Source organism: Glandiceps talaboti, chromosome 3 (assembly GCF_964340395.1).
Source record: "Glandiceps talaboti chromosome 3, keGlaTala1.1, whole genome shotgun sequence".
NCBI lineage: Eukaryota > Metazoa > Hemichordata > Enteropneusta > Spengelidae > Glandiceps > Glandiceps talaboti.
The window spans coordinates 28,595,110-28,612,189 of record NC_135551.1 but is presented as its reverse complement, the minus strand read 5'-3'; the positions used below and the strand labels follow the sequence as shown (position 1 = coordinate 28,612,189).

The 17,080-nt window shown below is 33.7% G+C and overlaps 1 protein-coding gene across 1 annotated transcript in view; it reads left to right on the top strand.

Annotated features, from left to right (window-relative positions):
• The first annotated feature begins 166 nt into the window (after positions 1-166).
• Positions 167-17,080, top strand: part of LOC144432581 (guanine nucleotide exchange protein smcr8a-like) — a 41,143-nt gene continuing 24,229 nt past the window's right edge. The window contains exons 1-15 of the mRNA XM_078120825.1: positions 167-292; positions 937-1,335; positions 3,441-3,529; positions 4,072-4,141; positions 4,573-4,655; positions 5,347-5,477; positions 6,312-6,481; positions 7,470-7,626; positions 8,174-8,340; positions 8,845-8,969; positions 9,369-9,501; positions 9,950-10,083; positions 11,747-11,952; positions 12,312-12,560; positions 12,840-12,965. Of these exons, the coding sequence (XP_077976951.1) occupies positions 1,120-1,335; positions 3,441-3,529; positions 4,072-4,141; positions 4,573-4,655; positions 5,347-5,477; positions 6,312-6,481; positions 7,470-7,626; positions 8,174-8,340; positions 8,845-8,969; positions 9,369-9,501; positions 9,950-10,083; positions 11,747-11,952; positions 12,312-12,560; positions 12,840-12,965 (2,056 nt within the window). The 5' untranslated portion in view covers positions 167-292; positions 937-1,119. The remainder of the gene's footprint in view (positions 293-936; positions 1,336-3,440; positions 3,530-4,071; positions 4,142-4,572; positions 4,656-5,346; positions 5,478-6,311; positions 6,482-7,469; positions 7,627-8,173; positions 8,341-8,844; positions 8,970-9,368; positions 9,502-9,949; positions 10,084-11,746; positions 11,953-12,311; positions 12,561-12,839; positions 12,966-17,080) is intronic.

The following is a 17,080-nucleotide window of genomic DNA, read 5'->3' as shown; positions in this document are numbered from 1 at the left end:
TGGTGATTATATTACATGTATTTATGTTTTTCAAAATCTAAATATAGTATTGATTTGTAAACTGCAGCAGCTTAAGGGAGCACGTATATTCTCCCAGCATGCCTTGCGCACTATTTGGTTTCCGCTTCCTCTATCAGCTGATAATGACAACAACTTTCCTGTCCCAAAGCACAGGTGTATTGGAATCTAAGTTTTGAAATTGTATTTGCTTATTTGAGTTGTTTTAGATCTCTCCGAAGAGTTTTAAACTGTAAAAAACTAAATTTTTGAAGCATCGAACAACGTTACAAAGGTGAGATCTAGATGTATGTGTTACTAACAGTATAATATAGTACGAGTAGTATTTCACTGACTGTGATAAACTTCAAACATTATTAGAACTTATACACTAGTTGAAGTTTAGGAAACAAATGTTGTTGTTGCGAATGAATTTTTCACCTTCTCTGGTGGTGAACACTGAATAGATTTGCATTGTGAATGTAACAATGGTGCGTTCTTGAAAGAAGTGTGAAGAAAACTAGTGTCTCATGGAATTATAGGTTATAGATAAGGAACACACCCTCCTCACACCCCTCGCTATAGTGTAAATTACACTGGACATTGCATGTTTGTACTTGACATGACGAGTACGATTACTATCCTTTGAATCAAAATGTTTATTTTCAAGGCTAATGATTAAGAGTGAAGTGACGTACATATAGAACGCCTATATATATGATAACAATCCGTACATTGGCTAGCAATGATTTGTTTGCTATTGAGTATTGTTTTTATTTCACCAAGGGTATTTTCATTTTTCTGATATTATAAGTTTGCTTGAAGTACTCAGTTGGCATGATGTATCATTATATTGTGACAAGATGTATAGTTGACTTCATCTTCCACTTATTAATGAAAATGTTTTCACAGATTTTCTCTCTTTTTTGTTTGTTACAGAGTGTATTCAACAGAAACTTACTGCGTCCAACTCCAAGTCCATACATTTATATACGGAGGTTTATAATTCTTGTTGGACACTATTTTTGATGCATTGTGAAAGTGATGATGTAGCTGTATACATGGAGGTATAAGGAGGTATACCTCCATGCTTTATAATTGTATAAGGGACCACCTGTTACAATGGCCCTGTTTGGTGGCTACAGTGAAGTGGCTGCCTACAGCCAGAACCCCAACATCTTCTTTGAGGAGGAGGAGGAAGTTGTATGGATTCCAGAACTACCCCCTCATCTAACACCTCATAATTTAGTACAACATCCATGGAAATGGCATGCCAGCTTTATGCAAGACTTTATCTTGATTGCAGAATTTTCAGAACAAGAGGGTCCCAGGCCACTGGTAGGTAGAACGAAGCAATTATGGGACTGGCAATGATATTGTTGCATATACTCTGCAGATTTAGACAAATTGTATGTCACCATAAACAAAAAAACCACATTGTTTCAATGATTATTGTTGATTGCAGCAAGCATCCTTTTATGTCTCTTAAAAGACTCTCTTATTTCTTTAATATTTTTCCTCACAGCAGTACATTAGGCAAGAACTTTTACCCATTAGACAATCAATGTTGAATTGTTACACAAAAAATGGCTTCCCAGCAGCTAAATGTGGTTCTTTCCTACCATTGCCAAGTCTGTGATCGCTCATCATTTATGATTGGCATGTAAGATCTCTCACAACCTTTCAGCGTTCAGTGTTTTATATTACTTCAATCAAACTTGGAGTTTAGAAAATGTTGAACATTTTGTTCAATTAATTCCCTTCCACTATCTATCCTCATCAGTTACAGAAGATAGAACGGCTGTTGTGACATGGCTGTCAATTCTAAACCCCTCACAGCAATGTTTGTACACTGTCAGTGGCCTATGAGAGACCTTGACTGGATCTCTAAAAGCTTCCTCTAGGAATACATATTTTACTGAAGCCCTAACTTGCTATGTGTGGAGTGCTAAAAATTAGCCAAGCTGACATAGATTTAGAGGCTGGGGCCACATATAGTATGATTACTGTGTACATGCACTTTTTTGTAAGTTGTATGTAACCAGGTGCTAGAGAATTACTGTACTATGATATGTATACATGTATGCCATAGTTTTCATGAGTTATAATTTTAATGTCACAATTTATAAAAATCAATTCAGTGTGACCTTTAGTACCCTATATTTATGACATTTTGTCAATATTGAAATATTAATTGTAAACAATTATTTACAAAGGTTCAAGGCAGTTTGAATGACTTACAGACTGTAGTGTATTGATATTGTAACGTTATCAAACCATACATTCTCTGTAGCCCAAGGTCTCACAGCCAGATTAACGTTATGATTGATAAACTCAAAGTCCATAATATGTGTACATTTTGTATATTACAAGTCTAAGTATTGGACAATGCCAATAATAACTGTGACCTCTGTGTGAACCTTTACTTAAAGTACATGTATGTTGCTCGAGCTTTTACAGTGAACATAAATAAACACAACGACCTCCAGTTATCAGATACCACATTTGACATTGATTGTTTACAATGGACTTTCCAAAGGGTGAAATGATACAGGAGTCTTTTACTTACCAATTAAGTTTATCTTGAAAATCACAGTTGTGTCTATTCCTTTCACACTGGTCTTGTGAATTTCATTGTACAATGTACACTTATCTTTCATTAAATTTTATTACACCACCAAACGTGACCATGAAATTTAGGTCAGCCAGTTAATATATGATTTTTTTTGGAGCAAAGATACAATGTTCTTTATGTAAATAAAATTCAAATGTAGATATTTTATGTCTGCATCTCTTTATCTGGTGATGGAAAGTGAATATCTACATGTATTTCCAACCAGAAGTTAGTTTTTATAAATAGTTATTCAGTTATCACAGTATAAATCAAATGTAAAATATGTTTACATAAACTTTTTTCTTGCACAAAGCATGCATGTTTAGTTTTTAATGATTTTGAATATTGGAACTTTTTTGAAAGCTTTTTCATTAGCTTGATAGAATAGTCAGTTGGCTTTGATAGACATATATATTTTCCTTCAAGAGTGCATCGAGTGTAACCAGGGAAACCAATCCCTTTTGTAATCTTAGTACTCTGTCTATAAAATGAAAATCTAAAATCTATTCCAATCACTACATTTTATGTTAAAATAGTATAGAAACAAGACCAAAGACTCCAAATATAACCCCACCACTCCTTGTCATTAAAAAGTAACTATTGTAGGTGTTGCCATTGACAACTATTGTACAGAAGGTGTTGCCATTGACAACTACTGTACAGAAGGTGTTGCCATTGACAACTAGTCTACTATACAGAATGTGTTACAGTGTCTGACCCATCTTAGGATATATTTCTAGAAGAGCAGTGGATTGGCTAAATAACCGCCTCTATTTTCTATATTTTTTGGATTTGAATTTTGAATTTTCTTTGATCATTTTCTTTCTAGATCACTATCCCAACTGATGGAGAAGGTAAATTTGATCTCAATGCATTTGCTGTGAAAATCATGGCTGTGGACTATCAGATGTTAGGAAGGTAACAAGTTCATTATTTCTGTACTTGGATTGTTTAGGGATACCACTGTTTTACTCAACTTGAATTTTGATGAGCGAGGCTTAAAATTAACATGAACTTAACAGAGAACACAGCTTTGGTCTCAATCTTCTAAATGTCTTAAATTTCAAACTGGAACTGAATAAAACACATTCATGAAATACAAGAATTTACTCAATTATATAAACATGTCAGAGTTATAAATTTAGCACTGTCCACAGTATGCCAAGTGTTTATACATGATGTTTGCTTTATCAGAGATCAAAAACAAGAACAAACTACCATTGTAACTTGATAACTGTCCAGCCATAATTATCGTTCCTAATGATATGTTTAGTAAAGATCTACAACACTGCAGCATTTGACATGATATACGGATACTATCTTGAACAGATGAGAACACTTTATCATTGTAGCATTTGTCGTGTATGGATTCTCTCAACATTTTAGCATTTGTTATTTCTCAATTCTATCTGTCAGTAAACTATGAAGATTTGAGCAATCAGACAATCTTTTTTTTCCAGTTCCAATTTCACAGTAGCTGGTGACACACAAATAGTGCTTGAAGAGGAAAAGGAAAGAGCACATGCATATGTAAATACCATCTGTATCTTGTTTAATAGATCAGTTAATTCATCATGAGTGCCTTACATGATAGAGGAGTGATAGCAGTCTAGGTCGTTAAAATATGCAACTTTTCTATAGTTAGTACTAGCTTAAACATGTAGGATTGCAAAGTATATTTATAACATATTTACAAATTGTTGAGAAAACGGTACATACTGTTTACACACAAACATCAAGCTAGTGTACACTGAGTACCATCAATGACTTGTAGAAAGGTAATTCCACTAATAGGAAGGTTTGAGCCATTTCCAGTGAAAGCTTAGCATATTTGTCAAGAAATGGAATTAAAAAAAAAATTCCAGTGGCCTTTACTCAGTTACTACAGATAGAAAATAATAAAGAATCTCAGTGTAGTTGTGAACTTTATCTTGTTTATATTTCTATTTTCCATCAAACAGGTTCACCATTTTACATTGTATGACACTGAAGCTAGAGGATTTGTACGGCCATTTTGTATGGCGTATGTTACCCCTGATAGAAGGTGAGATATATGTACGATCTTTGATTTGTACGGCCATTTTGTATGGCGTATGTTACCCCAGATAGAAGGTGAGATATATGTACAATCTTTGATTTGTATGACCATTTTGTATGGTGTATGTTACCCCTGATAGAAGGTGAGATATATATATATGTACAATCTTCGATTTGTACGGCCATTTTGTATGGTGTATGTTACCCCAGATAGAAGGTGAGATATATATATATGTACAATGTTTGATTTGTACAGCCATTTTGTATGGCGTATGTTACCCCTGATAGAAGGTGAGATATATGTACAATCTTTGATTTGTACGGCCATTTTGTATGGCGTATGTTACCCCAGATAGAAGGTGAGATATAAATACGATCTTTGATTTGTACGGCCATTTTGTATGGCGTATGTTACCCCAGATAGAAGGTGAGATATATGTACAATCTTTGATTTGTACGGCCATTTTGTATGGCGTATGTTACCCCTGATAGAAGGTGAGATATATGTACAATGTTTGATTTGTACAGCCATTTTGTATGGCGTATGTTACCCCTGATAGGTGGGAGATTATTCTGGGAATGTTTAAAAAGAAAATGTTGGTTGGATAATCCAGGAAAATGTATATAAATTTGATCAGTGATTCTTCATGCATATAATGAAATTTTATATTGTGAAATTTATCTTTATTCTTTTGTAGGAAAATCATGGACAACTTTGAAGAACTTCTGAAGGAATTTCGTAAAGTTTCCAATTATTTCAAGTATGGTAATAGACTTATCTTTGTCAAGGATTTAGAACACACCATTGAAGATTTACAGTATACTAAAGGTAGGAGTTTAAAGACCCAGGATTCAATCCCTTGTTCACCATATTACTATCCTTGGACAGAGCCATAAGGATTATATAGGATCATTCTTTTGTTAAGGACCAATCGCTTTGTAGCTCTGCCAGACATCTTTTTTTCCTCACTTAGAGTTTAATTCTAATCTGACACTGCTCTGTAAACAGAATTTGTGCTTTGGAAATGAAATGAAAAATGGCCTCTAGAGGGCAGTGTGACAAACGTAGCAACTATCATCATGACCAGCATTTACCAACCATACTGCAAATTTATTTTTCTTCGTGGTATCAGGTTTGAAAAGTTTATTGCCTATGAGATTACGTTTTGTTGATTAAGTCTTTGAAATGATGAGATGTGTTTATTATCAGTCCATAGCTGAGTTCCAGAACTGTTAGTATAGTATTCAGTAGAAGTCCTGTCATCATTAATTAGATGTTATCCCCAAATATGTTTCTTTGTTCAGCCAAGGAAAATACGAGTGACCTAAGGGGCCTTTGTCACTACAGGTTGCTAGATGAGTAGGGGTGTTTTTAGGTCATGTGTATTTTCCAGCTGAATGAAGAAAAATATTGGAGAATAACATAATTATACCAGCGTCAGTAATATCAAAGAAAAATATGGGAATGTAATGGCAATTTTGAATGTTTTCACTCCTCTTTCAAACGAAGAAGAATCTGTGATGTAGACATGCATTGTCATGACGTAGACACATGTTGTCATGACGTAGAACAACCAGAGTATATATTTCATATTTTTTGTTCAACTTGTCTCGTGCATGGTATAATACCATGTGATGGTGTTTTTACTGTATGTCTTTACAGAGGTGTTTAATAACTACCATAGAGAGGTTACTAAGACTCCAGAACAAGACAACCCATATAAACATACTGGTAGTGATATATATGAATATTTTATGTATGCTACTGAAGAAACCTTTGATCATCAAATTGAAGAACTGAAAAATATGCTGAATGCTATCAAACCACTTCTGGTAGGTATAAATATTCATTATGAATTCTATCAAAATGTACTAAAGGCAGAATTAGAAATAAGTCTGACTGGACATTTCCTTTTAAGTTGATGGCAGTAATCAATACAAGTGTACTAAAGGCAGAAATAAGTCTGACTGGACTTTACAGTTTAATATTTTGAATGGCACAGTAGGGGAAATGTGTTGGTAAATATGAATCTGTTAATGCTGTAAAGATTGTCACAATTTTTGTAATCACAAATGATCTAGTTTTGATTACCCAGACTCTTGAAGGAGAGCTAGTCTACTGACCCCCTAGTACTGTATAATTTCTCAATTTTCAATATGATAGTTTTTGATTACCCAGACTCTTGAAGAAGAGCTAGTCTACTGACCCCCTAGTACTGTATAATTTCTCAATTTTTAATATGATAGTTTTAATTACCCAGACTCTTGAAGGAGAGCTAGTCTACTGACCCCCTAGTACTGTATAATTTCTCAATTTTCAATATGATAGTTTTGATTACACAGACTCTTGAAGGAGAGCTAGTCTACTGACCCCCTAGTACTGTATAATTTCTCTATTTTCAATATGATAGTTTTGATTACCCAGACTCTTGAAGGAGAGCTAGTCTACTGACCCCCTAGTACTGTATAATTTCTCTATTTTCAATATGATAGTTTTGATTACCCAGACTCTTGAAGGAGAGCTAGTCTACTGACCCCCTAGTACTGTATAATTTCTCTATTTTCAATATGATAGTTTTGATTACCCAGACTCTTGAAGGAGAGCTAGTCTACTGACCCCCTAGTACTGTATAATTTCTCTATTTTCAATATGATAGTTTTGATTACCCAGACTCTTGAAGGAGAGCTAGTCTACTGACCCCCTAGTACTGTATAATTTCTCTATTTTCAATATGATAGTTTTGATTACCCAGACTCTTGAAGGAGAGCTAGTCTACTGACCCCCTAGTACTGTATAATTTCTCTATTTTCATTACAATAGACGAATACAAAGCTGGAAGACAGATTTAAACGTCTAGAGGAGAAGGCCAGGAGAGGCAAACATTATAGCACACCATTTCAATTCAGAAGTACTTTCCATGAAGATGGTTACCATAGCGATAATTCTGAAATACCTGTGACACCCACCAAATCAAGAAGTAAGTAGAAATATCACTGTATTTTATCATTAAAAAATATGGAAGACTGACAACTATGATAAAATATCTGGGTGACAAATCTGATAAAATGTTTGGGTGACAAATCTGATAAAATATCTGGGTGACAACTACGATAAAATATCTGGGTGATAACTCCGTTAAAATATCTGGGTGACAAATCTGATAAAATATCTGGGTGACAACTACGATGAAATATCTGGGTGACAACTACAACTGTACGATAAAATATCTGGGTGACAACTATGATAAAATATCTGGGTGACAACTGCAATAAAATATCTGGGGAACTAGGGTAGATTTAATAAATAAATCAAAATTACCTTACAAATATCTAGAAGACGTCTTCAATTTTTTGAAACCCTAGAGAATCTCACCTCACAAAAATGTGGCTTGAATTATGTATAAAAATAAATAGATAAAATGATAATGATGTATTTCAGATCTAAATCTGATTGAGATATGGCTACTACTTGTCCAGTAATTTTAATTTGTAATTTGAATATTTGTTTATGTGATATCCAACCAGGACGGACTACTCCACCATTTCCACATGAAGATCAGGGTAGTGAGTACAGACCCAAGTTAGTGAAAATAGACACATTCAGGAGATTTGATCAAACACTGAGAACTCTTCATGAACTGTGTTACTGGGGTGCTAAAGAAGGTCTTAATAAATGCAGAAAAATTCACCAGGTAAGGCCTAATAAAAAAAATGCAAAAAGTGCCATCTCAATAAAGCCCTTACAATTACTAACCAGAGTTGTATTATGTAGGTTTAACTTTACCAGCCATCAATCACCACGTTTTAATGTTGGACAATGTAAGAATAGCTCGTTAGGATATGAATATAAAAATAAAACCATTTTCACCTATTTGTGGATTTTTTTGCTAAATACACTATAAAGACTAACACAATATGGAGTACAATTGCTTCATGCCATACTTGTTTAGCATAGTGTACATATACTATTATGAGTAATTTATGCTAGTATACATGTAGTGAAAAACTAAGAGGAAATACAGGAAAAATGACTTTAGAGCTTGGTTTGATTTTACCTACCACTTACCGTACTTGTTAACAAGAAATGCTGACTGGTAGCAAACGCAGATATTAACATGTTTTAGACTTAACTCATACACACCATGTCTACCTAATATTTAATATTTAATATTTAATATTTGCTGTTTTATTTGTAGTGTTACAGTAGAGACCCAATGACAGTCAGTTTTGAGAGCAGAGAGTCTCAGTTGATAGAACCACCCTCCACATTGTTAACTCTAGGAAGGAGTGTAGCTATCAACTTCCTTCATAAAATTGATCTGTAAGCTGACATAATTTGTTTATGTAATATGTGTGTATGTGTGTGTGTGTGTGTGTGTGTGTGTGTGTGTGTGTGTGTCTGTGTGTGTGTGTGTGTCTGTGTGTGTGTCTGTGTCTGTGTGTGTCTGTGTGTGTATGTGTGTGTGTGCACGTGCATGATTGGGTAGGTGGATGGACAGACAGGCAGACAGTTCAGAGGGATGGATAGGTGGCAGGTTGGGAAGAGGAAGAAAAGAATGATTGGATGGATAGTTGCACTTTGGCATTTTGTGACAAGACCTCTTCTTATCAGTGACAGACTATATGTATATAAAAAATGTGCTAAGGCATGTTGCTGATTATACTTTTATAAAATTAATGGTATTTGTAAAATGTTAGTGTAAATATCTTTCTTCTGTAGGAGCAGTGCCATTAACTGTTGGCCATTATATGAGGTGTATAAAACTAAACTACGTAGTGACAGTGTTAGTGGGTATAGTTCACACAGTGACAAACGTTGGCTAACTGAGAATAGGAAAACCAGTGACATTCAGGTGAGATACAACTATGGCAAGTCAACCATCGACTTGCTAACACAGACACAAACTACACAACAACTTTTATTACAACATGTTTAAATATAAGCTAGCAACAGATATTGGATTGGAACAATTACTCACACAGTAGGACAGTGTCTGTGATAGTGAGTGTTTCTCAAGTTACAGGAACTGATTATTGAGTAATTATATCTGCAAAAACCAAGGCTTTGCTAACAGCTACCTGTGTAATCTACTAATGTAACAACTATAATTTTAGTGTGTGTCTATTGTACTTTACCAATAGCTTTATTTCCATGGTAGTATATTTTTCACATTATGTAAAGTTGTAACATGTACTCAAACTATGTCTGAAGGAAGTATGTCTTTGGTCCTACTAAGTACAATGTACTTACTTCTTGTTCCACATCATGATAATTCAGTTTTTGTGTAATTCTATTTTCAGATTGAGAATTTATCGTTATCCAGTCTGGAGACCATAGATTCTTATATATCGTATTCTGATGATGGCGGTGAGAGAATACCTAGATCTAGTTATAATGCAGCATTTGTACTAGGATCAGCATTTGTTTCGCTAGAGTAAGTACAGAATTATAATGTATTTGGAGGTATGTATGTAGATCTAGTTACAATACTACATTTGTACTTGGATCAACATATGTTTCACTAGAGTAAGTACAGAATTATAAGCTATTTGGAGGTGTGTAGACCTAGTTATATAATATAGTTAGTGATTTGCTATATTATGTGAATATGTATGTCTGTACCAATTTTAAGTCTCCATTATGTTTAACATGAAATGTTACCAATTGTAGGTGTGTCTATTCTGTTTAACATGAAATGTTACCATTTGTAGGTGTGTCTATTCTGTTTAACATGAAATGTTACCAATTGTAGGTGTGTCTATTCTGTTTAACATGAAATGTTACCAATTGTAGGTGTGTCTATTATGTTTAACATGAAATGTTACCAATTGTTGGTGTCACCATTATGTTTAACATGAAATGTTACCAATTGTAGGTGTGTCTATTCTGTTTAACATGAAATGTTACCAATTGTAGGTGTGTCTATTATGTTTAACATGAAATGTTACCAATTGTAGGTCTCTATATTATGTTTAACATGAAATGTTGTGACCAAATGTAGGTGTCTCCATTATGTTTAACATGAAATGTTACCAATTTTAGGTGTCTCCATTAAATTATGTTTAACATGAAATGTTGTGACCAATTTTAGGTCTCTATATTATGTTTAGCATGAAATGTTGTAACCAATTGTAGGTCTCTATATTATGTTTAACATGAAATGTTGTGACCAATTGTAGGTCTCTATATTATGTTTAACAAGAAATGTTACCAATTGTAGGTCTCTATATTATGTTTAACATGAAATGTTGTTACCAATTGTAGGTCTCTATATTATGTTTAACATGAAATGTTGTGACCAATTGTAGGTGTGTCTATTATGTTTAACATGAAATGTTGTTACCAATTGTAGGTCTCTATATTATGTTTAACATGAAATGTTGTGACCAATTGTAGGTCTCTATATTATGTTTAACATGAAATGTTGTGACCAATTGTAGGTCTTTATATTATGTTTAACATGAAATGTTGTGACCAATTGTAGGTCTCTATATTATGTTTAACATGAAATGTTACCAATTGTAGGTGTGTCTATTATGTTTAACATGAAATGTTGTGACCAATTGTAGGTCTCTATATTATGTTTAACATGAAATTTTGTGACCAATTTTAGGTCTCTATATTATGTTTAACATGAAATGTTGTTACCAATTGTAGGTCTCTATATTATGTTTAACATGAAATGTTGTGACCAATTGTAGGCCTCTATATTATGTTTAACATGAAATGTTGTAACCAATTGTAGGTCTCTATATTATGTTTAACATGAAATGTTGTGACCAATTGTAGGTCTCTATATTATGTTTAACATGAAATGTTGTGACCAATTTTAGTTTTCTATATTATGTTTAACATGAAATGTTGTTACCAATTGTAGGTCTCTATATTATGTTTAACATGAAATGTTGTGACCAATTGTAGGTCTCTATATTATGTTTAACATGAAATGTTGTTACCAATTGTAGGTCTCTATATTATGTTTAACATGAAATGTTGTGACCAATTGTAGGTCTCTATATTATGTTTAACATGAAATGTTGTGACCAATTGTAGGTCTCTATATTATGTTTAACATGAAATGTTGTTACCAATTGTAGGTCTCTATATTATGATGTAGAAGAGAATCCTTACAGTGATAGTTCTGATAGTGAATATGATGTGATAACCAACTCATCTGGTAGCCATGTAGATGGCTCTTACATCTCACAACAGAATGTCACCGATTCCATGGTTAATTTGCTTGACATTGAAAACTCAGGGTCAATGCCAAAGTCAACAGATGTTCAGTCATTTCTAGCAGCAGGTATGTACTTCCATTACTTTATAGAATAGAAGTAATTTATAAAATTTACTTTTTCTGAATTTTGGTCAAAAATATTGTCTGAAGTGAACTTTTTGCTGAATTTAGATGTTAAAGTCTGAAATACTGTATTTATAATATACTTTTCCTACAACGGAAAAAATCAATTAATTCTGCACAAAGTATATAGTTCAGTCCTTCATAGGTCTGTTTTTGAATTTAATATTCATATTCAGAATTTGTTTGTATTTATTGTCAATATATTTTGTGTAAAATTCAATGATTGTAGCTTGTTAAATGTATACCGACTTCAGAATATGTTGGTGTTTGCTTATTTTCACCAAATTTTATTCATTAATTAGGTTCTGTAGATGACATCCACAACAATAAAGATACTCATACCAGACCAATAGCTTCCAGTAATCACTTCGTTGATGGTGCAGGAGATATCAACTCACATCACTCTGTTGATAGTACAGAAGACTCGCATATTATATTTACTGAGGACCTTGATAGTGATCATAGTCCAGCATCCGGTGCTTCAGCCACAGAGTCATCTCCAGAGGGCGATGTTCACTTGCAGGTGGATGGCCAGCTCCAAAGCAAGAAAGGTGAGCAACAAGAAATAAATGTTAACAAAAGAAATATCTGTGAAAATTAGATGATTATGTCAGCAACAGTGTGACACCTATCACCACTTAATCATGCAACGATGATAATAGTTCTAGTTTGTGTCAGGCTTAGCTAGTCAGGCCTATGTCTGCTATCTTTGTAAAGGTACCTTTAAAATGGGAGTCAACTCTTACACCACCTTCAAGTATGTCTGGATAAATTTTGTGATAGTGTTAGTATTTATTGTGTTTTTACTATTGTTGTTTTCATCATTTCAGCTGCTCTAATGGTGGTTACAGAAGACAGTGCTCCGTTATCTCATGAACAACCCAATGAAAAGTGTCCCAGAATTCCTGTAGGCAGTTGTGCTGATCATATATTTCGGTTCAATCCAAATTTACCAGGTAAGACTCTTATAGATTTGTTATATTTAATGTTTTCCATTGTCAGTATTAATATTTTCTATAGAGGGCAGTGTTTGAATAAAAAGCTCTGTGGATTTAGAATGCAAAGTAGTTGAGACTAGGCTAACTCTAGAGGGCAGTCTGCATGTGTGTGGTTGACATGCAGAGCTTGTTGTACCATGTTTACCATACATGACTCAAGTCAAGGTATTTCAGGCAAGTCATAACAGAAGTAAACCCTTTACACTACCACAATTAAAACCACATCTTTGTACTCAAACTTCGACACATATTGAAACGTCTTTATGAATGGAAAATGAAGCAAAGTGAAAGATAAATAAAGTACATAATGTCATGTAACATTAGATAGTAGTAAAGTTAGAGTCGTTAGTTATATGTTAATAACAGAGGCTACTGGTTCCACTGCGTTTAAGTTGTCACATATTTTATAGGTAATAGTTTGTCAGTGGCCGATTGGTTTAAACCACTTGCCTCTTACCACTGCGGTCGGGGTTTGAAACCCCATTCAGGGTTCGATTAAATTTACCACGCTGTAAGTAAGAAGAGTGTCGTTCAGTTTGACTCTACCAAACAACGTAGGTTTTCCCCGGGTACTTCGGTTTCCTCCTGCATTAACACTAAACCTATGAGGGGTGGCCCTCACTGGACTTCTTGGGAGATAAGTGTTTACATATATGTACTTATAAAGAAATACCAGTATAAATAAAGATTATTATTATTATTATTATTATTTGTCTATAGCTGGTTTTCACTGTCTAAAGACATTAAATACTGCATAGTTACTGTATGTGTGTCAGAATTACATGTACACAGTATAGGATAGGTACAATGTATATGCTAGGTATAAGTCAAGACTAGTTAGGTGGTAAAGGTATAGCGTCTGTGATTAATATGATATTGCATACATTTATAATACATCAACCTCCAGAGATTAAATGACAAGAAAATTAATATCGACATATTAGTATTAGGTCAACCATGACTGAAAACTTATAAATTAGAACAATTAATTCTAACATCTGAAAATGAGAATGAAATATACTTGTATATAAGCATGTTTTGAGAAATTTTGAGAATTTTCATTATGAGAAAAATGTCATCTTTTGACCAGATTTGTGAGATATAGTACTGTGCTGTCGTTTGTAAGAATTAAGACAGCTCTAGGTCCTCTATGATTAGTACCCTCTGTCATTCATTTGCATATATAAAGCTCAATAAAATGTGTCATCACGGAATGCTTATAGAACTGAAGGTGTTTATTATCTGTACAAACTACCCTTTTGTGTTACATTGTCAACCACACAATGAATTAAGATGATAAACATCACAAGAGCATATACTGACCAGAATACAAGATATAGGTGTACTTTGATTAGGTCAGAAAATCTGGAACGAAATTAATCGAACAGAAACCCTGTAAATGTTGCTGCTGTATGCCCTTAGAGTAGTGAAGGGACTAGAGTATTGAATAATGTAGGGTATGACATGGCTATGTGTAGTTCACCTCATGTCATTAAATTCTGTGATATTGAGAACAGGTATAGGGTGTATTCTGTGTCTGCTTCGTTGCTTTCTAGTTACCAGGTAATTAATACAGAATATGTGATTTCGACTTATTTTGTCTCGCTGTTTCTAATACAACTAATGAAGGGCAAACGCTCAAATATTCAAACTTGTACTCTCTGTAGGACATTTCATCTACTCTTGTACCACCTAGGTGCATTGTAAACATAATGACTTTTTGATTTCTTGGTCAACCATAACTTCTGCTTCATGTACTACACATGCATTACTACAGGCATGCATAAGAATAAGTCTACCTTCTTGTTCTATTTTGACTCCCTAGCACGAACTTAAAATGTTATTGCAGGTACTGAGAATATTGGTCAACAATTTACAGTAACACACAATACATAACACCATATTTGTCAATAATGCCATTTTTGGTGAATAATTTACAATACCATATTTGGTCCATAATGCCATATTTGGTGAATAATTTACAGTAATACATAATACCATATTTGGTCCATAATGCCATATTTGGTGAATAATTTACAGTAATACATAATACCATATTTGGTCAATGCCATGTTTGGTCAATAATTTACAGTAATACATAATACCATATTTGGTCAATAATGCCATATTTGGTCAATAATTTGCAGTAATACATAAATAGTTGGTCAATAATGGAATCATACAGTGATTCATCAGCTAATGTTACTTCAACACTTTTCATGGTGTGAAATATTGTATTTGTGGAAAATCACAATGAAATGATTCACATTATTCAATAGGTAGTGTAAATGTACAGTTGTAATGTCTTAGGCATGTTACATATGGACTGTAGGGCAAGCTGCATATGTACATATATTCCAGGTGGTGTCTTTTGGAGCCTTTGGCTTGAATTTTCTGTACTGAAAAATGACTGGAAGATGTTGGCAGATAGTTTGATGTGACTGCTTGTAAGTTACAAACATGTATAAGTGACTGACATTTTAACAACAGTATACACATCATGAAAAATGTATTAACAGTATTTAATATCTCCCATAAAATCACCTACAAAGCTTTATTCAAATGAAATAAAAATCATGTACATTACTTGTCATTTCATTGATTTGAAAGCAATTTTTCTTCAGATAATAAATAGCCTTAGCTAAATTCTTCTTGACAAAGCAGAAAATTTGTATGATGTCCACTTTTGTTGTAGATGTTAAATATTGTGAGGTTGAGATTTCACGGTGAAAAATGATGTCTGAACCAAATATTTCCATTATGTTTATGCTGCTATGTGGTGTGTATATCTAACAAACCATAATAATAATTTTACCCACAGGTGCAATACCCCCCCCCCCCCCCCCCCCAATAAAAAATACTCCAATTAAAGCTATCTCAACTTTTACATATTCCTTTGGCATGTAATATCTCTTTTGTGTCAAAGCATGTCAAAGGATTCACACCCTATACGTACTAGGTGCTGTAAATATATCTGCATTCAGTAGTTGTAGCACCCACCGTTAGGCATGTTGTATACTGTACATGTAATGATGTAGTCCAAGGATGCTACATTTTCCAGGTTGGTTATATTTTTTTTTAGAGATTTTGGTGTAAATTGTTAATATTAAATTATAAGTAGTCAGGAGCAGTCTGGGTGTAGTTTACATGATTGATAACACATGACTTGCATTACAAGGAGTAACACTGAAGTAAAGCACTTTCTCCTATGTGCTAAACTTGTTTATAGCATGCATCCATATCAAGTGTAAAAGTATACTGTTTCAGTTGGTTTATTTACAAGCCTAGCATGTGGCCTTTCTAACATGGCCAATTAGCAAATGAAACAGTATACTTTTACACTTGATATGGATGCTATAAATGATTGTGGTACATACAGAAAACAATTTACTTTGATGTTATGGGTTGTACTTGATATGGATGCTATAAACAACTGTAGTACATACAGATGACACATTACTTTCATGTTATGGGTTGGACGTGATATGGATGCTATAAACAACTGTAGTACATACAGAAGACACTTTACTTTGATGTTATGGGTTGTACTTGATATGGATGCTATAAACGATTGTGGTACATGTACATACAGAAAACACTTTACTTTGGTGTTATGGGTTGTACTTGATATGGATGCTATAAACATTTGTAGTACATACAGAAAATGCTTTGTTGTTATGGGTTGTATATGATAGCATAAATATGATAAAAATGATATTGAATCTGAACCAATTTTTGTCATGTGATGTGTGCAGCAATATACAAAAGTTTACCCACAGGCTGAGTCACGCTTACGAATTTTCCCGGAACACAATTAAAAACTTTCCCATGGTATATTGTGACATCCCTGTTGTTAAAACTCATGTTGGGAAGATTTAAAGGCACAATGAATATAGTTGTAGTCACTGTTAGGCATGCTATATGTATGTAGGCAGTAGTATAAGGTATACATAATCCAGGTTTGTTTGTTTTGAAGCCCTTGGCTTGAAATTAGAACTGCAGCATTTCGGTGGATAGTTTTATTACATAACACATCACATACAAAGACTTGCCTTCACAAGAACAATATAAAT